The 24,810-nt window shown below is 42.2% G+C and overlaps 1 protein-coding gene across 2 annotated transcripts; it reads left to right on the forward strand.

Annotated features, from left to right (window-relative positions):
- The first annotated feature begins 5,030 nt into the window (after positions 1-5,030).
- Positions 5,031-20,965, forward strand: ciarta (circadian associated repressor of transcription a). Of its 2 annotated transcripts, XM_053621336.1 has the most exons (6): positions 5,031-5,331; positions 9,214-9,452; positions 11,458-11,533; positions 15,926-16,004; positions 16,645-16,819; positions 17,097-20,965. In XM_053621336.1, the coding sequence occupies exons 2-6, from the start codon at positions 9,216-9,218 to the stop codon at positions 17,592-17,594; spliced, it is 1,065 nt and encodes a 354-aa protein (XP_053477311.1). In that variant the 5' UTR covers positions 5,031-5,331; positions 9,214-9,215; the 3' UTR covers positions 17,595-20,965. The 2 variants fall into 2 exon arrangements, with proteins under 2 accessions (XP_053477311.1, XP_053477321.1); XM_053621346.1 differs by lacking the exon at positions 5,031-5,331 and having other exon boundaries at positions 8,062-9,452.
- Positions 20,966-24,810: the final 3,845 nt, after the last annotated feature.

Raw genomic sequence — 24,810 nt, forward strand, 5'->3', positions numbered from 1 at the left:
AAAATAGAATTGTCCCATCTCATTTAAGATGTATTTGAAATGAAACACGAAAGGATATCCATCCATTTTCCATCCAGCCTGGAGCCTGTCCCAGGGGATATGTGGCACAAGGCAGGGGACACCCTGGATGGGGTGCCAACCCATCGTTGGGCATGATCTCTCACACACACTACAGACAATTTAGAGTTGCCAATCATACCGCAATGCACATATTTAGACTGAGGGAGGAAACTGGTATACCCGAAGGACACGTGCACGGGTGGATTGTGCAAATTCAGGCACACAGGGCAGAGGCGGGAGTCGAACCCCCAACCCTGGAGGTGCGAGGCGACGGCGCTAACCACTAAGCCCACCATGCCTCCCACAAAAGGATATGTTACTAATTATTTTTATTTAATAATTATTTTACAAAGCTGTCACTTGGGAATGGCCAATGATGGTACTAAATACTAAATTGTTTCAGAAATTAAAACAAAGTCAACCTGAGTGAAAACAAAATAGAGTTTTTAAATGATAATGTTATTTATTGAAGCAAAAAAAGTTATCCAATACCAACTGGGCCTGTGTGAAAATGTATTTGCTCCCATAATTATTAATTCCCCAAATCTACTGTATGAAACTGCATTCATAATGGGGTTCAGCTGGACTAGACGCAACCAGGCCTGATTACTGCAAACCCTGTTCAATCAAATCAACACTTAAATAGAACTTTTTCAACAGCATGAAGCTGGTTAAAAGGTCTTACTCAGTAACACACCATGGCAAAATCGAAAGAAATTCCAGAAATGATGAGGAAGAAGGTGATTGAAATCCATCAGTCTGGGAAGGGTTACAAAGCTATTTACAAAGGCTTCGGGACTCCAAAGAACCCCAGTGAGAGCCGTTATCTCCAAATGGATAAACTCGGCACAGTAGTGAACCTTCCCAGAAGTGTCTGACCTTCCAAAATTCCTCTAAGAGCGCAGCAACTACTCATCCACAAGTCACAAAAGAGCCAAGGACAACATCAAAGGACCTACAGGCCTCTCTTGCATCAATAAAGGTCACTGTTCATGACTCCACTATCAGAAAGACACTGGGCAAAAATGGCATCCATGGAAGAGGGGCGAGGTGAAAACCACTGCTAACCCAGAAGAACGTTAAGGCTCGTCTGAATTTTGCCAAAACACACCTTGATGATCCTCAAATCTTTTGGGAGAATGTTCTGTGGACTGATGAGTCAAAAGTGGAACTGTTTGGAAGACAGGGGTCCCGTTACATCTGGTACATACCAAACACAGAATTCCACAAAAAAAACATCATACCTACGGTCAAGCATGGTGGAGGAAGTGTGATGGTGTGGGGATGCTTTGCTGCTTCAGGGCCTGGGAAACTTGTAATAATTGAGAGAAACATGAATTCTGCTCTCCAGAAAATCCTAGAGGAGAATGTCCGGTCTTCAGTCTGTGAGTAGAAACTCAAGCATATCTGGATTATGCAGCAAGACAATGATCAAAAGCATAGGAGTAAGGCCACCTCTAAATGGCTAAAAAAAAAAAAAAAGCTAAATTAATGTTTTGGAGTGGCCTAATTGATGTTCAGACCCTCCAATGTGGCTGAACTAAAGCAGTTCTGCAAAGAAGAGTGGGCTAAAATTCCACCACAGTGCTGTGAAAGTCTGATCTCCAGTTATCGGAAGATTTTGGTTGCAGTTATTGATGCTAAAGGTGGCACAACCAGAATTTTAGTTGAAGGGGGCAATTGGTTTTTCACATGGGTGATAGGTGTTGGATAACCTTTCTTCCTTCAATAAAAAAACTTTGTGTGTTTACTCAGATTTCCTTTGTTTTATGTTGTATTTCGTTTGACGATCTAAAACTAATGAGTTTTGTATGAGATCTATACAAAAACAGAAGAAATCAGGCAAATACTTTTTCCCAGCACTGCATTTAGTGAATTTATGATGTAAAGATCATTTCTGAGAGTATCTGGAAAGCATTATTCTAATCAGTACCTTGTCCTACTCTACTCTTCATGCGCCATAATCCCACAACTCCATGTACATGACCTCATCGGGACCATCCAGGTACACCCACTTTTCATAAACCACCTCCAGTTCAGTGAAGGAGGAGCTGGAGAGAGGACACATCACTGTGCATATACACCATGCTGTTCTTTGCCACTTTAGAATGGACAGAGGGCTGCTCTGGGTCCACAAAAGAGAGTCCTTGGGGAAAAGTGGTGAAGCTGAAGCTTGTGGGAAACACAAGCTCACCCAACACATCAGCATTAAGAGATGGCACTCCGCCCGCTGTTCTCAGCCACGTTAGAATGGACAGACATCTGCTCAAAGGGATGAGAAAAGCAGACTTGTAGGGAAAGAGGTGAGGCTGAAGATGAAGAGGTTGGAGGGAAACAAAAGGCTTGAGAGAAGCCTTTTGGAAGAAGAGGATCAGGGATGGTGGATGGTGCTGGATGGTGGACATAGATCTTGATATTTACAGGGCGCACGGTGGCTTAGTGTTTAGCATGTTCGCCTCACACCGCCAGGGCTGGGGGTCCGATTCCCGCCGCTGCCCTGTGTGTGCGGAGTTTGCATGTTCTCCAGTTACTCCAGTTTCCTCTTCCAGTCCAAAGACGTGCATGGTAGGCTGATTGGCCTGTCCAAAGTGTCCGTAGTGTATGAATGGGTGTGTGAACGTGCCCTGCAATTGATTGGTACCCTGTCCAGGGTGTACCCTGCGGTGTATCCGGTGCGCCCTGCAATAGGCTCCAGGTTTTCCACAACCCTGTTGGATAATCGGTATAGAAAATGTATGGATGAAATATTTGATTGGTGTCCTTATAGGATACACACTTTGTCTGCTGTAGCATGTGCACAGAGTGAACAGCTATGGTTTGCTAAGGATGGAGTTGAAGAACTCAAGTGTCCTGCACAGAGCCCTGACCTCAACAACCCCCCTCGACACAGACCACATCCCAGGCATCCTCAACCAACATCACTGCCTGACCTCCCTTATGTATGAATGAGCACAAATCCCCACAGCCATGCCCCAAAACCTAGCACGATCTAGAGCCTCCCCCAAAGACTGGAGCATATTATAACAGTAAAGGAAGGACAAATCATTGTGATGGTCAGTGATTCAAAAACTTTTGTCCATATAGCCTAGTGTATGTTAAAATGCACACTACATTTCTGTCTTATTTGCCAGTGTGAACACAGGCTTGTGTAGATTTAGATATAAAGTGCTACACACTTTTATAATCATAAAAAAAAATCATTATTATAATCACTTTTACAGATTACATGTTGTTTTATTTTGCTGTTCAGTGGGGCTTTAATGGAATTTTGCCAGCATCGCCTGGCTGAACTATACAACTCTGCTGCTGTGCCAAGCACGTGACGCCTAAGTGTTAGCATCCCGTTAGCGATGTGTGCTAAACTAAGCGCTGTAGTTAGTCAGATTAGCAGATTGGTGCAAACATGACATCGTTTGTTTACTCTACGGTCTCGCAGCCTGCCTCGTTTTCGTCTGGACAGCACGATGTAAACAGTCAGTTTAAACGTGCGAGCCGTTACATAACAATTGTCCGACCCGGAACTCGCTGCGCGTTGGCGCAACGGAGGCGTGGCTAGTTCTCTTTCCTCTGTCGCCATTGGTCGTGCTCTACGGTAGAGGGCGTGGCTACGCGGTTCATTCACAAATCTCTGGGGCTGCAGCTCGAGTACACGTGTAAAGATAAACGCAGTGTTGCCAGATTGGGGATAAAGAGTCCACAATTTTATTTTTTTTAAACGGTCCAGGAACGGTAGATATGATTTATTCCAAATATTAGATTATCCATATTATTTTAGGGATTATATGTGTCAGTTGTGTAGTTCATTTAGATATAAGTCAAATGTATGATTAACCAGGTGTCAGATAAACCAATCTGGCTACAGTGATCATAAGTAAATTGTGTGTAAAGTAAATAAAACTTTATTTTGGTATTGGAATGGAGTGTGCGTGTGTGTGTGTGTGTTTGTGTGTGTGTGTGTGTGTGAGAGAGAGAGAGAGAGAGAGACTGAGTGAAAGTGGGATAAAGCTACTCAATATGACTTCCTACATAATGAATAATTTGCAACGTGATCTGCGTCCAGGTGACATGGGCTGAATCCTGAATCCCACGTTCCCTAAACACATGCACTATATAGGGTATAAAATGTCTGATACACTGATAGTGTCGCTTTTTAGGATTCTGCCATCCAGTCCAATGCTTTTGTAGTTACAGTAATATTATAAGGAAACACATATGACATATCTACTGTTAGAAGGTTTTATTCCTTGGTACTCACTTGTTTAGTACATATGACATATTGTATAACTCACCTTTATTAAACCTACTGAGAATGAAGCTGTTATTAGGGAAGGTGTGGCAAAAAAATGACTGTCTTGTACTTAAAGGTGCACTTTGTAATATGTAAAAGGATTCCTATACTTGTAAAAAGCATATCATTTTAAAGATACCATATGGAAAAAGCGTATTAACATTGCCTCAGATAGACATGTGACAAATGCATGCTTACTTAGTTATCTATCTATCTATCTATCTATATATAGTTATCCATATTATATATATATATATATATATATATATATATATATATATATATATATATATATATATACAGGCCATATAATTTGTCTATCTATCTAGTTATCTAGTTATCTATCTATCTATCCAGCTGGCTAGATTTCTGTACAATTAACCTCGCAAAAAAAAAAAAATAGTTTTCTGCCAAATAATTTAATAAAAAATAATTTAATTAAAAAAAAAAAACCCTTTTGCTCCAGACAAGCAGATCCCAAAAGATTCTAAACCTTTCTATGCAGGATACAATACAACAGCTTGCAGTGTATACAGTCATTTGCGACACCAGGAGTGTGGGCTCTCAGCACACGTCAAACACGTGTGGGCGTGGTCAAAACGTGGTGTTGGGGCGCACCGGCCAATCACAGGCGAGCTGCTCGATTACTGGCTAGCAGTTCCAGCAATGTGAGGCGTTTGCATCCGGAGAGCGGGCGGTGATTGGTCGCGCGTGGCTGGGGACTAAATTCGGCACGTGTATCCGAGCACATGCTGACGTTGAGAGAAAAGAAAAAGGAGAGAGAGAGAGAGAGGGCGTGAGCGAGCGAGCTGGAGGAAACACGAGTTATAATCCCGCTGGCTGAGCCTCAAATCCTGAACGGACTTGTTGGGTTTGCGGCGAGAATAGTGCAGTATTTTACTCCTGAGGTTAATTAACGAATATCGCCGTTCTCACAGAATAGAAAGACAATCACACGGCGCGCGTGAGAGATAAACAGTCATGTAAGTAACAGCCGCTTTTGTCCTCTGTTTGTTTTAAAGTGACTCCATTACATTTAACGTGCGCTATTTTATTTATTTATTTATTTATTTATTTATTTATTTGACATGTATACGTGTGGACGGATGTGCTCTTTCTATTGCAGTGCAGTGTCAACATGGACCGGTTGAGCTGTTAAACCGTTTCTCCCCCCCCCCCCCCCCCCCCCCCCCTTCCTGCTGAATCGGCTTTACTTTTCTTCTTCCGCTCACAGGGAGTCTTTCAGACAACTTCCGGTGTTATGGGATCTGTTTAGCAGTGCAACTTTGTTTCCCGTTCCTGTTCTGTTACATTGAGAGCTGTCCACGCCATATCCTGTTTCCTAACGAAGGAAAAGTGAACGCGTTACTACACTGTTGTGTTGCATTGTATCAGGGGGACACAATTGGAGGTGACACAACAACAACAACAACAACAACAACAGTAGTTATTGTGCGTTGGACTAAGCAAAGTGAAATAGTATTTTATGATGGTGCGACGTGACACCATAAGATTTGACATTGAGACGCTGAGATGTTTGCGTGTTTACTGGCATGTATATATTTCAATGTTGGTTTATTTCTCTCCGTGTCCATACCAATACCCAAGCTCCTCAGTATTGAGAATCTGAGACTCGCATCCTCCGAGGAACCAAGCGTTAGACCCGAGCCGAGCAGATTTCATATCTGAGCTATTAAGTAGACAAGTAGATTGACTAACCAGAGAAAGCGAATACACTCGACTTCTTCCTGACTTTTAATGCGTATACACGCTACGTATTCAAAATCCGAACGCCTGCTGCACCACGCACATTGGCCGAGGCGTAATACATCTGACTGTAGAATGATCGTTGCCGTGTCGATTCATTAACCTGCACCTGTGATGCTTTTTTCCAGATATTCCCTTTCATGTAGCGTGCTATAGAGCCGTTCACGAACGAAAAAAACGTCGGCAAGGTTTCGAAAATCAAAGCATACGACAAACGTGAGTTATCGACTCCCAAAAGAAGGAACCGATTCTGAACAGCTGAAACGAGTCATTAGTAATTCCAGACTTACTTCCTGTACTAACCTAAGTAGGTTTGTAACAAACAAACAAACAAACCCCCGCCTCTGGTCTTCATCGACTGCTTGCGAACAGACGGAGCTGAAAGTTGTTACGGTAGTGGGTGTTTCCTTTTCGGCACACGCTGACAGCCGCAGACCAATCACGACAGACTCGGATGTCTGACCAATCAGAGAAGAGTATGCTGTCTGAAAGGAGGAGTTTAGAATGAATGCATCCTTAAGAACGGATCATTAAATGCTGTAATTTAAATTATGAGTACGGTAAAGGTTTTTTTTGACCTCAGATGCATGCAAATCTATTGTACGAGACCTTTTAAAGCAAAATTAGGCACGTTTCAAAACCATAATAGGTGCGCTTTAAATGAGCACGGATGATGCGCTGTGTTTTCAGAATCTCTGAATGTGCAGGTATGTGGAAACACACAGAGGTAAAAAAAAAAAAAAATGTATTAGAACGCTGTCATAAATACTCTGCTGGCACAATTGAGCCAGACTGGAATAATATCTCTTTAATTGCAGTGCGAGGAGAGCTCATATTCGAAACCTCCACGAACGTCTTTGTGGACGCGCTACATCAAAAACGTTATCAGGAAGAAATGCGGACTACGGCTACGCAGTCGTTCCCTCCCCTGGAATTCATATACTTGTTTGTTTTTCCTTGGTCTGTCTTTATGCACTTAACTACTAGCTCCGCAGTATTACATTAGACCGGGAACTAGTGAAGGATTTTAGAATTACTACACCTCGTCTTTTCTCTTGGCTTTAGACCCAACGAAGATGCGTGTAATTGATGATACAAAAACCTGTTTAGCTACACTTCAATGGAACTGGCTACCAAAACAATCTTGAAAATTGATCTCGAAGTGACTTCTTTTTTGGCCATATAGTGCATCTGGATGAGCGTGATCTTGGACACACCAGTGGAGCCAGGTCTGGTGACCAGGCCATCCATGTAACTAGGTCTGGCTTAGCCCAAAATAGTGACATGGAGTCATCCTGTGGAGTAACAACCTCTAAAATGCATGGTGAGGATCTGCTGAAATGCCAGTCAGGCTATAGGCATGTGATAGATGGACTATATCAGTGGTTCCTGGAGATCTACCTTCCTGAAGACTTCAGCTCCGACTATAATTATGCCCACCTGACCATCCGATCATCGTCTTCAGAAGTTCTTGATGAACTGAAACATCCGAGTTAGATTTTGGTTGGAGATAAAACCTGCAGGAAGGTAGATCTCCCGGAACAGGCTGGGTGACCACTGGACTAGACCAGTGAAAGGTAAAGACCGGATATAATTGGCCGTAGGTCCTGATACCAAACTTCTTATTTGGGGGTGGTCTCTCTGCTACTCTGGAGTTTCATCTAGTTTTATCTAGTGGTCAAGACAGTCACCTTTGTGAGATTTCAAGTCTCAGGAAAGAAAGCGGAAATGTTATCAGACTTCCGTGCAAGCCATGGATAATCGAAGCTACGATTGTCAATAACAAACGCTTTGCTTAAGCTTATAAGCATCCTTTGTACCAGAGTGCCTTGGGCCAAAGGTTGATTTATCGATTTTGTGATGATCAGAATTGAGCCTGTTGGATTTCTCGTACAGACCGCCATCCATATTTACCTGGTATACTGGAGAGAACCTTTTGGGAATTCCCATGTCCAAAAGGATTTTTCCCTTGTACTGGTTACACTCAGGGGTTCAAGTCTTCAATCGGAGACGCAGCTGCAAGAAGCTGTGGTCAGAAGGTTTTCTTCTCCTGTCATGCTGGTAGCCATTGGGTGTGCTGGTGGTTTGCAAAGGTAGTAGTGCTGATGGAGAGCTCTCCTGATTCAGCTGACGGGTATAGGAGAGCCAGAAGGGCCGAAAGCAAAAGAATGGGGCTGGGTGTGAATGCAAGCCAGAGGTGACATCCACGATTCCTCAGACCTTTTAGAGAGGACCTTTTGTGTGAGCAATTGACACTAATTTACTGAGAAATAGAATGACTTGTTGATTTGATGGGTTTTTTTTATCCAACACCTACTGACGCAATACGAGACAGAAGATTTAACACGTTAGCATACCAGAATGTCTGGAATCTGAAGCGATTCAAGAAATGAAGGGACCGTTGGCCGGTTCCTTTTATTCCTAGCCGGTTGCGTTTATTTCTTTTACGGTACGTGATCACATTTACCCGTGCGACCCGCCACAAAGCCTGAACAGAAGTATGTATACCTGTCATATTTAGGGTTTTCAGTGTCGGATAGGCTTGGCTTGGGTTTTTGAGTTCCACATCATGTGCGCTCATTCCATACATCGCAAGAAACTGGCATTCCACTTGCACTGACCGAGCTGGTTCTTGTTTTGTAGTCACATATGAGCCACAGACACAGTGTAATTTGGCCTTATGAGGCAACGAAGAGAGTGCAAATCAGGGTGGGGGATGGGAGTAGACTGTGTGTGCGTGTTTGCACGTGCGTGTATGTGCATGCGCGCATGTGTGTTTGTGCCGGAGGGCTCTAGAGCCCCCTCACTGCAATACACACACACACACTCACACACGCTTCCATTTCTCAGAGAGGTTCAGCCATGGTGCAGTACTCCCTTTGAACCGACGCTGAATGCAACCTGCAGCTGTTAATATACATATCTCTTTTTTTTTTTTTATTGGTTGTGTGTGGTGTGAGGTTATTTTCTTACTTGTTTTTTTTTTTCTAGTAAATGACCTTAAGTGATTAAATTATTATTGTTATTATTGTGTTTTCAAATCCTGTCTCTCTCTCTCTCTCTCTCTCTCTCTCTCTCTCTCTCTCTCCATCCCACAGCCATGCAGTCAGTAGAAAGCACGTCCTCTCGGGTGTCGCCCGATTGTCTAAACTTTGCCGATGACGACTCGGAGGTGTTCCTGTCGGAGGATGAGAGGTCCGAAGTCACCGGAGGTCACAGTAGATCGGCCTTGTCCTCCTCTTCCTCGGGACTGGGATGGAGCAGCTCAGAGAGCGAGCGAGAGAAGGAGAACAAGACGGTCGGAGGCACGCAGGGAGACCTGCAGTTTGCCCAGAAAGTGAGGATGTATAACTTTTTTTTTTTTTTTTTTTTATAAAATGCATACAGTATATATTATTATCCGTTCAATTCGGTTATTTGTTTATATAAAATGTATATGAGAGAGAGAGAGAGATAGCTAGCACTTTTAACAATGGACATTATCATGAGGCAGCTTTACAGAAATTTGTATATAGATTTAGATCCCTAATGAGCAAGCCCGAGGTGACCAGTGGCAAGGAGCAACTCCCTGAGCAGACACGAGGAAGAAACCTTGAGAGGAACCAGACTCAAAAGGGAACCCATCCTCTTCCGGGTGAAAGTGTGTCTTATGAGTCGTTCCTCTTCCACAGCTGTATGATCTAAAGTCAAACAGTACCGAGTGAGTTTAAAAGGTACTTCAGTATGAGCATCAGGGTCTTACATCTATATTATCCAAGTGACGTTATCCAGTGGGTAATGAATGACACTAGGTTTTGTAAGTGCGATCTTTAGGCTATCACAGTTGGACACCATTCCCAGAAGTCATTAGAGTATGATCCAGGTTAGTCTCATGACAGTCTTTAGGCTATCCATGTAAGGATCTCCTCAGCAGCAGCGAGTGATTCAGGTGAAGGAAGCTCCAAGCAGAAGTAGATCAGGGTGGATGAGGCAGGTCCAGTTGCAGAAGGAGGCAGGGTTGCTGGCATCTCATCAGGCAGCAGGAGTAATGTTTATCTCAACAGAGAGAGGTTGAAAGAGTGAGACTATGTTATTAGGTATGGTCTTTTCCTACAGTGGTTTAAGAGGATGTATGTTACGCTCAAAGTACAAGAAGGGACTCTGGCAAGACTAGCAATGAAAAAACATGCACAAGTGTGCACACCCTTTAATAATAGGGCCTGTGACTGTTCTCAGAATGAACCACTCGCATTCAAACGTTTCCTGACATCATCATCTTGATTTCATCCAACTGCTGATGCCATGGTTCTTAAAGAGCTTCAAAAGCATGTACCCGATCTCATTGTCAAAAGGCGTCAACCGAGCGGGTATAAAAGAATGTACAAAACGTTAGATGTACCCTTGAACAGCATGAAGGCCATCATCAACATGTGGAGAAAACCGGGCGCCACCATGGCATTACCAAGAAAGGATAAGATGAAAACTTATCAGTGATGGCCTCCAAAAGAGATGTACGGTGATGTTAAAGGAGCTGCAGGAATAAGTGGCAAGTACTGATCACTCCCCTTGTGCTCTTCACATGTCCGGGGCTTATAAGGTAGGGTAGCTAGATGGTATCCCGCTCTCACCATGGTAGAACATTTTGGGCATAATTATAAAAGAGATGTTTGGTGCAAAAACAAGACGGCTCATCACCCAAAGATCACAATACATACCGTGCAGCATGGTGGTGGCAGCATCAAGCTGTCGGGCTGCTTCTGCTCAGCTGGGACCGGGGCTTCAGTCACACTAGATGGAGTCATGAGTCGCAGTCAACAAAGGATTGACTTCAGAAGATGATCGGTGTTTTGGAATTTGCAGTCAGAGTGCAGATCTAAATCCTAAAGAAAACCCATGGAATGACTTGAAGGCTGTGCACAGGAGATTCCCTCACAGCTGGGCACACTGAGTATACAGTCATACGTGTATGTTTATTATTTAATTAATTAATTAATTAATTAGTTAGTTATTTAAATGAGGAAAAACTCTATTTTAAAAATGTAAGGTTTACCACTTACAGTTGCCCTTCACCATTGGCTGCAGACTCTACAATCCCCCACTTTCCACAATCCAATACAATCATGGTGGATGAAACGAAATCGCAGTCATGTACCGTTTCCAGAATACGCTGCTTTACTCTGGAGCACTGATGGAAAAAAGCGTCATGATTTCTGTTTGTTCTATATCGGGTATTATAGGTTAGATTTCTTACTGTTTTAAACCCAATATGATGGCTAGTTTTGTATGTCTGCCCTTAATGTCTGTAACTCACTCTCTATCTCTCTCTCTTTCTGTCTGTCTCTCTCTCTCTCTCTCTCTCTCAGTGTATGGAGCTTCAGGGTTTCGTCCGGCCGCTTCTGGAACTTTTGAACGGACTCAAGAAAGGACGATTTGATAAAGGTGACTCGTGCGCGTGTGTAAAGTTTCTGAGCTGTGTTTCTGTCTTTGCTTAGAAAACCATGAAAACTAGAAAACCAGCGAAAAGTGCACGACTTGGCAGAGATGCAAACAGAGCTGTTTACATGCAGACTAATGGGAGAAAATAAGGCTAATGATGAGGGACAGGTGCAGGTCATGGTCACAGGGTGTGTTCCGATGACACCGGGTGTTCTGACACTATGAGCATCGCTTGTCTGTATAAGACCTGTTGCTCGCAGGTTTTCAGAACAGGTTTTCGGATGCAGCTCCTTCCAGATCCAATTGCTAACTAATTTCACTGAACTACCTAAAAGGTTAGAGGAGTACCAGTACTGGGGGGGGGGAAAAGTATTTAGATTTGAAAGTACCTAACGTTCTTATTTCACCATCTAGAGATTAATAAAATATTCTCATATCTTAAACCACTATCGTACCTTAATTAAGAAAATTTTAACCAGGGGTATTGATGAACCTTCTTCTGAAGTTGTTATTGGCCTGTTCTGTAACCCTGGAGAAATCATAGAAACTAAGTACTCTTTCTATGTTGATAGCATTATGATGCTTTCACACCTTTTTTTTTTTTTCTTCCCTCTTTTTTTTTTATTCCTTATAAAAATGCACTGGAGCACATAATGTGCTGAGAAAAATTGTTAGTTGTACACTGTAAACATTAGGGTAGCCTAGCTAATATCAGCTAGATGGATTGTACTAGATAGATTATATCAATCTTTTTATTTTCTTTTTTTTTCGCGCAATTGCTGAAGTTCCCAACTGCACATCCGGTGATATTACGCCTCTCCCTACTCTTCTTAAACCTGCAGTGTTTTATTGCGATATTTCAGAGTAGAAAGTTTGCAGTTGGGGGGAAAATTCAACATTGCACAAGCCTTCACAACCATTATACGCCACGATATCACCATAGATCTCATCAGGAAGAGGACGATGCATTTCTATGAAGGATTCAGTTGAGATTCAGTCGGTCAAATTCCATTCAATACAATATTTATGCACATCATTGGACCGTCCCACTTTTAATTTGAATCCTGTTAATAGCCTAGTTAATTGGACTTTGGGGGAAAGCATAATGTGGCTAGCTAATGACTTTGAGTTGCGCAGCCTTGACCCTACATTTGGCTGCTGTGAGCGTTCAGCCTTCACCGGACGCTGTGTAACATTGGAACACAGAGTTCAGCAGGTAACACAGGAAATGAGTCGCATGTAAACAACTCTCTTTCGTACTGTAACCTGAACTCAAGTTTATTAATAGTCTTTTTGCCATTCATGTGTTGAGTGGTGCAGTCTCGGGATATGGCTGAGGTCTGTAATTAGCTGTGTGTGTGCTTGAGCGGTTGAGCGTGAGTGAGCAGACAGGATTTCTTCTGCCTAGATCTCTCTGGACTGAGTCTCGGTTAGAACTGCGCTAAAATAAAAATTCGCTAATACCATGTTTGATGTTTACTCAACGACAAATTGGGTTTCAACCAGTTATTATATTGGGTTCTGAACAGTGATACAGTAGAAATGTAATTGAAACCCTTTTTAATTCGAGCGCTGATCAATTTGGGCATGTCATAATTCTGACGGTTCTGTTAAAGAGAGTACATAAGAGTAGAGACTGTAAACTATCAAATTCAGTGACTTATTAGAGCCAAGTTTGACTTGATGTGCCCATAAACCAAAAATGTTGAGATGTAGTACTTGCAATGAGGGAACACATTACACCCAAGTCATGTGGGGAAAAAAAATAAGTACACCCCGTGGAAATTGCTGGCGCTTTTTTAATGTATTTGGACAAGAAAACATTTGATCATCTTTGAAACAGTGCCTATTAATAAAGTTGATGTACTTGAACAAAACCGCAAGGAAAACTAGCTTTTTTTCAATCATTTATCCAACAGAAATATCAATAGATGTGAGATTCTTCTGTGGAAAAAGTAAGTACACCCTTGGCCTCAGAAGCGACGGTAGTATTACCCCCTTTAGGAGAAATAACTTCTTGTAGGTGTTTTGCATAACTGACCACCAGGCTTGTGGGGAATTTTTGACCACTCTTTCAGTTACAAGATGATAATGAGTCTTTATTTATCACGTATACATATTCACAGTGAAATTCTTTTCTTCGCATACCCCCAACATGTCAGGAAGCTGAGGTCAGAGTGCAGGGTCTTTGAGGGTTTTCTTGCCCGTTTCAAATCCCCCCCCCCACAACATTTCAATGGGATTCAAATCCGGGCTTTGACTAGACCGTTCCGTAACCCTCCGTTTTCTTCTTTGAGCCATTCCTTGGTGGATTTGCTAGTGTGCTTAGGATCACTATTCTGTTGAAAGGTCCACTTTCGGTTCAACTTTCAGACAGATTGTTATCTTCAAACACTCTTTGGTATGATGCAGAATTGAATCAATAGTTGAATCAATGAATTCAAGCTGTCCAGTCCCTGAGGCAGCGAAGCAACCCCAAACCATAACATTTCCACCACCGTGCTTCAGTTGGTATGAGGTGCTTCTTCTGAAGCTTCTCCTTTCTTTCATCTGTGCTAAACGTGTCTGCTGTTACTATGGCCAAACAACTCCATCTTTGATTTGTCTGTCCAGAGCACACTATTCCGAAAGGAATGGTCTTTGCCTATGTCCTCATCGGCAAACTGTAGTCTTTTTCCTGGCTTTTTCCTGGCTCACCTCCCATGCAGGTCAAACTTGTGCAATCTCTTTCTGATTGTAGACGCATGCACTTTGACACCAATAGTTGCAAGACTTACTAGCAGATCCTGTGATGAAATTTTGGGGCTCTTTGAGACTTCTTTTTGCATCAGATGGTCTGCTCTCGGGCTGAATTTGCTTGAATGGCCAGTCCTGGACAAATTGGCACATCTGCTCCATTTATAGATGATTTTCCTTAAAGTGGAATGATGTATTTATAAATAATTTGGAGATCTTTTTACATCCCTTGCCAGACTCATAGGCATCCACAACCTTTTTCTGAAGGTCTGACAGAGCTCTTTAGATCTCGGCATGATGACGCCACTCACCTCAATAACAAAGGGAACACCAGACACTAGATATGAGAGGGGTATAAATAAGAACGGTTCCACCTGCACTCCCTAAGCAGGTTCTAATCACTGGCACCCCATCTTCAACACCTGATTCGAATGATATGGATTTGAAGGTGTGATAAATGTAGGGGTATACATACATTTTCCATGTGACTGATCTGTTTTTGTTTTTGTTTTTTTGCTAATTGAAATTGTGAAAATTACTATAGAATGTCATTTTTGACGGTGTAACACCTTTATCAATAGGCACTTTTTCAAAGAGGATCAAATGTTTGCTTGTCCAAATATTTACTTATTTTGTGCAACAATTTCATTATTATAATCTGCTCTTCTGCCATAAAACTATGCGTCCTTAATATCCTTCACCTGCTCAATCTCCATCTTTTTCAAACAATTGGACTTTTTGTAGAGTAGCTAACTGCGTTTGTTTGATTAGCTTGATGACTTATTACGAAAAAAATGTGTGAAAATTCAGAATGGCTCAAAAGAATTAAGCATGAGCCAGCTTATACTGAGTTCTGTGCCAGGGATCGATCGACTCAAAGATTGATGACGAGACCTGCTATTTATTCGTGACTGTGGGAAAATGCACTGTATGGCCAAAAGTTTGTGGACACCCAACCATCGCACCCCTATGTGGTTCTTTCCCAAACTGTTGCCACAGAGTTGGAAGCACACAGTTGTATAGAAGGTTATGGTATGTTGTAGAATTACAACGTCTCTTTACTGGAACTAAGAGGCCCGAACCTGTTCTAGCATGACGATGCACTTGTGCACAAAGTCAGCACCATGAAGACATGGTTTGCCAAAGTTGGTGTGGAAGAACTCGAGTGTCCTGAACAGACCCCTGACCTCAACCCCGCTGAAGACCTTTGGGATGTTCTGAAGGCCGACTGCATCCCAGACATCAGTGCCTGACCTCATTAATGCCCTTGTGATTGGACGGGTAAATCCTAATTCTAACGCAGAGCCTTCCCAGAAGAGCGGAGGTTATCGCAGTAGCAAATGGGCGACCGAATCTGGAATGGCATGTTCAACAAGAACATATGGGTGTAATGGTCAGGTGTCCATAAACTTTTGGCTGTATAGTGTGTTTTGTTAACGTCTTTGTCCAGAAAGAAGTGGTCTGAACGTGTAATAACCATATTTAACACCGTGTAAGTGTTCAAGTTTATTGTCTTGGTGTGAAAACACTGCTTAAGATCGCCCGAAGAGATGTAGAGTAAAAGCCTCATGTTGGTTATTTCTGTCTTGTATGAGGTGTTACTGTTGAATAATATTATTTGCATCTGTCTTACTATCGCTCATATGTTTCTTTTGACAGGCCTAAGCAGTTTCCAGCAGAGTGTGGCCATGGACCGAATCCAGAGGATCGTAGGAGTGCTGCAGAAGCCACACATCGGGTAAGCTAACTAAACAGAATAAGGTCTACATATGCCAAAAGACCTTATTCAGTAGGGTCCTGGACACATTAATCATCAGCATTGCAGAAAAGACGCACAGCTGATAACGGTCACGTAAATGAAATACAATCCTAAGGGACGAGTGCATGCGGGCCTGAAGATGATACTGTGTAATACAGTGCTGACGCAAATGTTGACGGTGGGGATTTCGGTTACACGGCGATGGACAGCAAGATATTAAGGAGAGGAATCGGTTTGATCGAGGTAGCGTCGAAAAAGACGGGGAACTAAATGACCCAGCACCTTTGGGAGATGTTCCCTGAAGTGCAGTTTTTGATGTGTAATGTTCCTAGTAAGAGCCTGGAGCTTTTGCAGCACAGTATGAGGGTAAAAGCCCAAAACTGCCCACGAAACTGCACTGTCAGAAGGAAAAACTCAAATAATGTCAATTTTCCATCAAAGGTGCATGTCAGGGCCCTCTGGATGAAAGACTCCCAATGACAAGCGCTTGTACCCTCGAATGCACTGGACCTTATTTCCTGAAAAAAAACAATCTAAACCCAGATTAGATAATGTTTACTGATGCACATATTGTTACTCTCTTGGTTTTACGATCCCTTTTTTGTTCTTCCTCCCCCAGGGAGAAGTATTTGCCCACTCTGCTGCAGGTGGAGATGATGCTAAAGCTCTGGTTCCCGCAAGTGAGCCTTCAAGCTACAGGTACAAGTGCGTCAGGACAGCTTTCAGGACAGGGCCCATCCAGCGGCAGCACACCTCCGCACAAGCAGAAAGACCAACTGCACATTCCGGTTAAGGTCAGCACACACGCGCACACACACACACGAGAGTTTCCGTTAGCAGGTAAATACCGGTTTTGACCGTTTAAAAATACAAAATGTCCGATAAAATCATAAACCGTCCGCAGTTTTGACTAAGCAGACCTACTTACGAGAAATACGAGCGCGCGTCTTTGTGCTGCTCATCTAAATAATCAGAATCGTCCAAATGGGCTAATCAAGAAAAATGCTCAAGATGAGTTTAAGGATTTTGTTAACACACACCCCTCCTCTCTCTCCCTCTTTCTCTCTCCAGAAGCGAAGGCTAAGTTGGTCAGACGCAGACTCTTCCCCTACTCCAACTCCTGTTCCATGTAAGTGCTTCCACATAAAAGGTCAGGAGAAAGAACAACAAAGCCGGGGTTTGTCCGTTAGCTCTGCGCCAGCATCCCACAGCGTCGGCCAATCCGATAGCAGCGGTGAGGAAAAATCAAGACCCGTCGGCCTCCGTTGCGCCGAGCCAGGCCTGACCTGGGTCCACGTCGCCCCGATCCTTTCTCCACACAAGTCTTGTCCCTCCGTCCATGTGCGAGGAGGTGATGGCAAAGACATCGGAAATAGCCACTTTCTACTCGCAGCTCCTCCTCCCGCCAGCAGGAGCAGTCCAGCCATGCAGGACAGCTCCATCTCCTCGACTACACCCTGCTCCGAACCAGCGACGTACCAAATCCAGCCAGAGATGGTGACTCCGACCGCGCGGCGGAGTCAGTCTCCTCCAATCACAGAGCAGCTTTCAAGCCTGTTACAAACTTAATGTGTCCGAAACACAACACAGACAACAGACAGACTTTGTTTGGAAAGCTTTTTTTTTTTTTTTTTTTATTCTTTTTTTTTTTTTTTTATGAATATTTTTATGAATATTTAGGCAGCTTAGCCTTTGCAATGTTGTGCTTTGAAAATGATCAAACAGCAGTGGAGGCACATAAACATAAATATCAGCAGCAGTGTGACTTGCTGATGCAGCAGATGAATGAGCGCGTGTGTGTGTGTGTGTTGTGCGCGTGTCCATTTTTAGGAACTTGGCTGTAGGCATGTGTCGATATTAAGTTACCTCATAGCGATTGGCCAACGTTTCATCATGGTGGACGGAATCTTCAAAATATTCGATAACAATCGTTTTGTTATTTAGAAAAATAGCAGTGCAGTAGCAGTGTTTGTTTTTTATTATTATTTTTTTTTTATTTGGCCTTCAGTAAGAAGATACACAGGACCATGCTTGTCCTGTCTGTAAAACGTCCTTGTTTCAGAAGGGAAATCGTTGGAGGGTATGACTACAACTGCACAAAGTTTCCAATGAATGCAAAGAGTAGCACTATTTACGAAATGTTGGCCCATGCGGGCTCAACTAACGAATGATTCTCCCGTAGATAAGATGTAGCGTAAACATGCCAACATCGCTGGATAAACTTTTCCCTTTCACACTTGCAGCCTCTTGCCATAGTTACTTAGGGTCCGGTGAGTACGTGCATAATGAGAAAAGCCCCAAAATGTAAAGTTTCATTTAACTGTAGCAGAAGCTGTTCAAATCGAGAGGTGGCATGCTAATAAAAGGATGTGTTTAGCGAGCAGGATATGGGGGGGGGAGGGACAGTCTGTAAATTATTCCCATGGGATTTTACCCATTTGTGTCCTGTTCATTCTCATACAAGGAGACTCTAACTTGATTGATAGGTTTCACCTTCTAGACGTTAGTATGTGTCTCCGGTAGCCGCCACTACAGTAGCTGAGCTCACGCTGTGTTTAATGCAAGGGGTTCCCAAACTAACTACCGAATATCAAGAATGGATTTTGTGTGCTAATATTTTGAAATGTTGTTATTTGGAGTCGCATCCAGACAAGGCACATTTCAGTTACTAGGATACATGTTTTCTTTTCACTCTAATGGCACACTGCAGTAGCATAGTTTAGTAATAAGAATGGAGCAGTTTCCCGAGCACGCAACGTTATCGAACGCTAACACTAGCGTTGTTAGTGCTTGAAGACGAAAAAACTCGCCTCGTCGCTTTCAAACGCACCAGTTTTGCCTACTGGGTTTTCAAAAAGTTTTTCAGGATGTCCCTGTACGTTCTGGCAGGAGGGTGAAGAGTCCATGAGAGGGGTCGTCTGTAATACTGGTGGCTTTGTGGACGCAGTGGTTGTTGTATGAGGTGTCGATGGTCGCCGTAGGGTCTTAATGAAATTGCTGGAAAAGTTCTTGCTGGTTCTGATAGAAAGGTTGTTGCATTTGGGGCTGTATTGCTGCTGATTGGTCAGACCGGTCCACCACCGAAAGGCCCTACAATGGGTACTCGAGCATCAGAACTGGAGCACTGGAAGAAGGGGGCGTGGTCCGATGAATCATGTGGATGGCCGGGTGCGTGTACGTCGCTTGCTTGGGGATGAGATGGCACCAGAATGCTCTATGGGAAGAAGGCAAGCCGGTGGAGGCGGTTTGATGCTCTGGGCAACATTCTGCTGGGAAATGTTGGGTCTTGTTGATGTTACTTTGGCACGTACCATCTACCTAAACATTGTTGAAGACTAAGTACACCTCTTCATGGCAACGAATGGCAGAGCAATTTGCAACAATTACAAGGTTTAATGTTCATTCGGGGTTGGCGGGTCTGAATTAGCATTAGGACAAGTTGGTAGAAAGCCAGGACTATGTTGAGCAGCAAGACCGCGTCATCTTTACTTCACAAAGTAGAACACGCCCTCACTAAATTTTTAATTTTTTTGTTTTCCTCCATATGTCTCTTGCCATGAAAGAGAAAAATAGTTTTGAATTTCTGTCCTCTCCGTTAAGGCTTTCTGTCTTGCCGGTTAAAAATTCAGATAAAAAAATAGGTCAGTGGAAATCCTACCGTTTCCGTCTGTACGTAAAAGAAACCCGGTTATTATCTACAGTAGACGTACTCCGAACTCGTAGTGATGGACCGGAGGTGTTTCTCCTTTTTTGTTTTGTTTATTTTTGTGATCATCGCCATTTATTGTACCAGTGATATTAATGTAGCGAAAAAGACATCACCTAAACTGGACCCATGAGTCGGTCGAATAGGTTTGTGCAAAATAAATAAATAAATAAATAAATAAATAGTTCAATATGCAAACCGTGAGGAAGGATTGTACAGTTTCAGGTAATGGCTAAAGGACAAGTCATCAAAACACATGTGTAAGCTGGATTATTATGATTATTATGATTATTATTATTATTATTATTATTATTATTATTATGGTGATGATGATGAAACTTAGGTGCATTTGCACTTTGCACTTTGCATTAGGTGAAAAGGGAGAAAAGAAAAGGGTTAGGCCAAGAGATGGAATATGAAGCAAATGTGCAAAAAGGATTAATAAGAAATGAGAAAAGATGAACAGAATACAGTAAAAGCTGCAGTTAGAGAGGAAGGAATTTAAGTGTCCTAATAAGTGAAGGAAGGAAGAGTTGTGGTGTTACAGAAAGGGATACGGCAAAGTCATATGCTGCATTCAGTTAGAGGTTGTAATTCCCAATCTCCAACTGGGAAAATACAAAGAAAACGCCCCCTCGACACAGAATTCCTACTCGTGGCCTCGGGATAGTCCTCTCAACTACAGGTTCCTCTGAGTTCAGGAAGTGACGACATAATCAATGGCTGTGCACAGCATCAGCAATAAACAAAGTAGCACTTTTGGCCTCTAAATGAATTGTGGGGTGTGTATGTGTGTGTGTGTGTGTGTGTGTGTGTGTGTGTATCTCACTGTTTTGAGGTGGAAAAGATACATCACTCATCACAGTAAGACAAATATGAGCCATGCATGGTTTTTCCCACTTTGTAGCTCGAACGCACGGAGGTTGAAGATGACCGAGATCATTCCGAGCTTAGACTTCCCACTTCAGAGCTAGGTCGAATGCATGTCGATGTTTGTTTAAAAAAAAAAAAAGTGCAATAAGTAGAGGTATAATACAGTTCAGGAAACCCAAGATCACTGGGGTGAAAGGTCAAGTCAGGGGAACCAGGATCTGGATTTCTCAAAGCAGTGCTTCATGTTCTCCTTCAGCCAGCAGACCAATAGCAAGTCTTCAGTGGTGTGGGATCTTGATTGTTGGTTTAGTGGCATTTAGGGCTTGGAGAAGGCAAAAAAAAAAAAACAACAACAACAACCCCAGACCATTTTAAAAATACCATTTGGGAAACACTGGTATAAATGGGAGAAAAAAAAATTGAGGAATGATCGTACTAGTCGATGTTCAAGCAAAGATGGAAGGAAAAATAGATCTGTATAAATGAGGCGACAAAAAAACCAAAAGAAACCGAAGAAGAAGCATAAAACATGCATAAAGCCAGTGTGTCCGAAATCCGTTCACGGGCATTCCAGCCCACCTGTACCAGGTATTCAATGGTCTTGAATTTTTTGGTTCAAGTGTGTTGGAACCTCCAATCATTTTTGTTTTCCCAAAGAATCCTATTCAGATTAAAGGCTCAGAAATGAAGCCAGTGCTGCAATAGGCAAAAAGAAAGGAAGGGTTGTATAGAGCTCAAGCTTTCTATCAGCTCTTCAAGGCCAACCCATATTCTCTATTTATTCATATGTTCATTAATGCGCTTTTTTATATATATATATATATATATATATATATATATATATATATATATATATATATATATATATATATATATATATATATAATATAAAATGTTCGTTTGGTTATTTATTTATGTTGGCCCGGGCGTGAGGGGCGCTTCTTGTACAGATTTTTTTTTGCAGAGGCTGACATTTTAGTGACATTAGTGTCTATATTAATGGAAAGAAAGCAAGGGAAACCTGTGCCTTTTCATAAAAATAGGATACGTGTGCGCAGTTTTTGATTGTGGTTTTTAGTGCACCCAGGACATGCTTACTGCTGCACACATCTGCTTCAGATGTCCGAGTCCACTAGAGCTGTTTCAGCGTGATCTCGTAAGTTATTTCTCAAATAAGACTCTATTATTCTTCACTGATGTAATACAGACAGATATGGCAACACGATGTTTAGAGGACGATACCGAGGGTCTCAATTTTTATTTATTTCTTTCCCCAAATTTTTAATCCCTTTCACCGAGATTGTCCTTGCATCCAGTTACATCTGTGTCGATTATCATTATTCCTTGTTGTATAACTGATAAGCAGCACAGGGCTAGTTGGAACATGTTTTTTTCATTTAAGCAACAATATACTCAAAGATATTTCTGAGGAGAATAAGCTGATTACGGATACGCCTTCAGTTTTCTGGGTTTCGTCGTCTTGAATTCTTAAACGTCCTTGAATGACTAATTGGAGCGCTTGAATCGTCTATGGAATAAAAGCAGTTATTGATGGTGGACTCCGAATTCACAGCATTGTATTGGTTTGAATGATGCAGAACTCGATGTACTGCTACAGTCTTTGGGGGAAAAAAAAAAAAAAAGATTTGTAACGCTCCTTAATGCAATCTGTCTTGTCTGCTCTTGAACCCCCACCACCACCACCCCCACCCCCCAAACACGTCATGGTTTTGTAACTAATGATTGCACTTATCTTTGTGTTTCTCTTCTCCACAGTCCTGCTAACTTTTTGTCCCGTCTATCTGTTATCTCTGTTTATTTTTATTGTTCTTTCTACTTTTTTCAGTCTTTTAATAAACGAACCGTTTTGGAGAAAACGTTCTCTGACGTACATTTGTGTGATTTTCTGAGTGTGTGTTTCTGCAAAATCTCTTTTAAACACCAGGCTCACGGGGACTAAAGGCGAGAGTTTTGCTTCGGATAAGGATCGTGCGTTGAAACGTATAGAGGAAAGATTGGAGAGGAGCTCTGATAAGTACATTTCTAACATACTTTCTGCACAACCGATACAAAAAAAATGTCAGATTTTCTTAGGTCTTTATTTCTTCCGTGGAATCCCACGTTCAGTTGACAGGTGGATTTGATCTAACATGGATCATCAGGTTTTGAACTCGGTTTGTACGTTGAGTCCATGCCAGTTCGAGTGTACGCTTTCATTAACTCAAAGTCCTATGAATGTATTTGCTAATGTAATGCAAGCGTGCTCGAGCCGCCTCTACAACCGCCCCAGTTCACTTGATGAATTGGCTCCTCATGGACTCGACTGACTGGAAGGAAGTTCAATGAATATATCCTGTCCTCCAATTGGACCTCTCTGTTTTCACTTTCTCTTCTGCCCTCCAGCTAGGCCTCATTTTATCAATCTCTTAGTAGAGATGTGCGTCAATGTTAGCATAAGCCAAAACAAACTAAAAAATGTTGCCAGATTTACATTTTGGAAAGTGATTTTCTTTGTAATCGTGTTCGACTGTTCATATGTCAACCGTGCGTTCGACTTTCACTGTTCGTTGAAAGTCTGGCTCTCCACGAGTTCTGAAGCCGACTGAACTGCGTCAGGACGCATATCCACACACGGATCAACCTGCATCACGGGGTTCTTCAAATCTGCAGAGTTTAGCTCCGACCTCTAAACTCACCTGCCTGTAATTTTCTAGTGATCCTGAAGACCTTGGTTAGCTTGTTTTAGGTGTGTATGATTATGATTATGATTAGGGTCGGAGCTAATCTCTGCATGACCGTGGACATCGCATGACACTGTGGACCGGATTTGGAGAACCGGTATGCGTGAATAGATTCTATCCGAATGACTGGAATAACAGTGTTCAGTCGGGTGTTTTTGCTAATGAACGACGTCGTAAACAGAGCTTGTGGATTATTAGAAAATTACAGACAGGGGAGGTTTGCTGTTGGAGCTATACTCTGCAGATTTGAAGAACCATGTGCTGGATCATGTGTCGCTGTTACCAATATCAAAAGGAGTAACATTTTAGACCTCGTTTTCAAGCATAAACCTTTTGTATGTCAATAAGAAAATATAATTACTGTAAAATACTGCTCATTTTTATGATCTGCTTATATTACATCTGTTAATTTCTCAAAGTGCATGAATAAAGCAGGCTAATTCCCACAATTATACTAGCCTTGGCTCTGCAACAAGTGGGATCTCAAACTCAATTTTTTTACAGCAGAATGCTACTATAGAGGTATTATTTCTGTGAAAATTTCAGGTGCGTATCTGGTCCCCCACCAGAACTATTCAAACCGAAAGCGAGTGAAATCGAACCCTTTCATGCGTAAATTAATCATATTTATAGATCGATCGCTTTGTATAGCAGAGGTATTGAGGTTTCTGTAAACATCCGTTTATTCCAATATTTGTTGTGTGCCGTGACACATAGATGGCCCTCGTAATTAAACCAAATAAAATAAAAATGGTGGTTTTGCAATACCAATACATAGAGGTAATCACTCAAAAATAAATTTTAATTACAAACGGTCGAGTGACCTGTATTGGACTACTTGAGATGGAATGACGCGCTTAGAAAATAAGGCAGAGAGCACTATATCATTATGCTGCCCTGTTGTGCTGCTTGAGCAGGAAAAGATTGGAAGCAGATGCTAGCCCCACCCTTCCAGGTTGGTAGATGTCATGTTGGATTTGCATTCCATTCATTGTTCTTTTTCCTTGTGATCTCAGTGAAGGATGCAGGACTATGGCTGGTTGACATGGGAGATACAGCTCATTCGTCTTTGCAACTGACAAAGGAAATTCCATCAGAAGGAAACAGTGAAGTCAGAACGTCCCCTCTGGTGCTCCCTCTCAGTTTTCATGGCGATGAATCCTATTTGAGGAATACTAACTTATATGTCTACTAAACCCATTAAAGGAGGCATTATAGTTTCTATGTTTATCAGACTTATTGAAGGAGGTGTGGTTACTATATTTATCACGTTCTATTGGAGGAGGTGTGACTTCTGTATCTGTCAGGCAAATTAGAGGGCACACTCCAATTTATTATGTACTATACTACAATATTTGGTGATTTTCATAAGCATATCAGGTTATAATGTGTGGGATTCATCAATGGCCATTGTGTACAGCTGCGTATGCACACTTATGATAAAATACCAGTTTTCTTGGGTGCA

This window comes from Ictalurus furcatus, chromosome 1 (assembly GCF_023375685.1).
Source record: "Ictalurus furcatus strain D&B chromosome 1, Billie_1.0, whole genome shotgun sequence".
Lineage (NCBI taxonomy): Eukaryota > Metazoa > Chordata > Actinopteri > Siluriformes > Ictaluridae > Ictalurus > Ictalurus furcatus.

What these genes read in the sequence shown, in the direction of transcription:
- ciarta (XM_053621336.1), top strand. Translation starts at nt 9,216, where the DNA reads ATGCAGTCAGTAGAAAGCACGTCCTCTCGGGTGTCGCCCGATTGTCTA. An exon ending in ACCTGCAGTTTGCCCAGAAA is followed by an intron (nt 9,453 to 11,457) that starts GTGAGGATGTAT and finishes TCTCTCTCTCAG; the next exon opens with TGTATGGAGCTTCAGGGTTT. An exon ending in CTGCAGAAGCCACACATCGG is followed by an intron (nt 16,005 to 16,644) that starts GTAAGCTAACTA and finishes TTCCTCCCCCAG; the next exon opens with GGAGAAGTATTTGCCCACTC.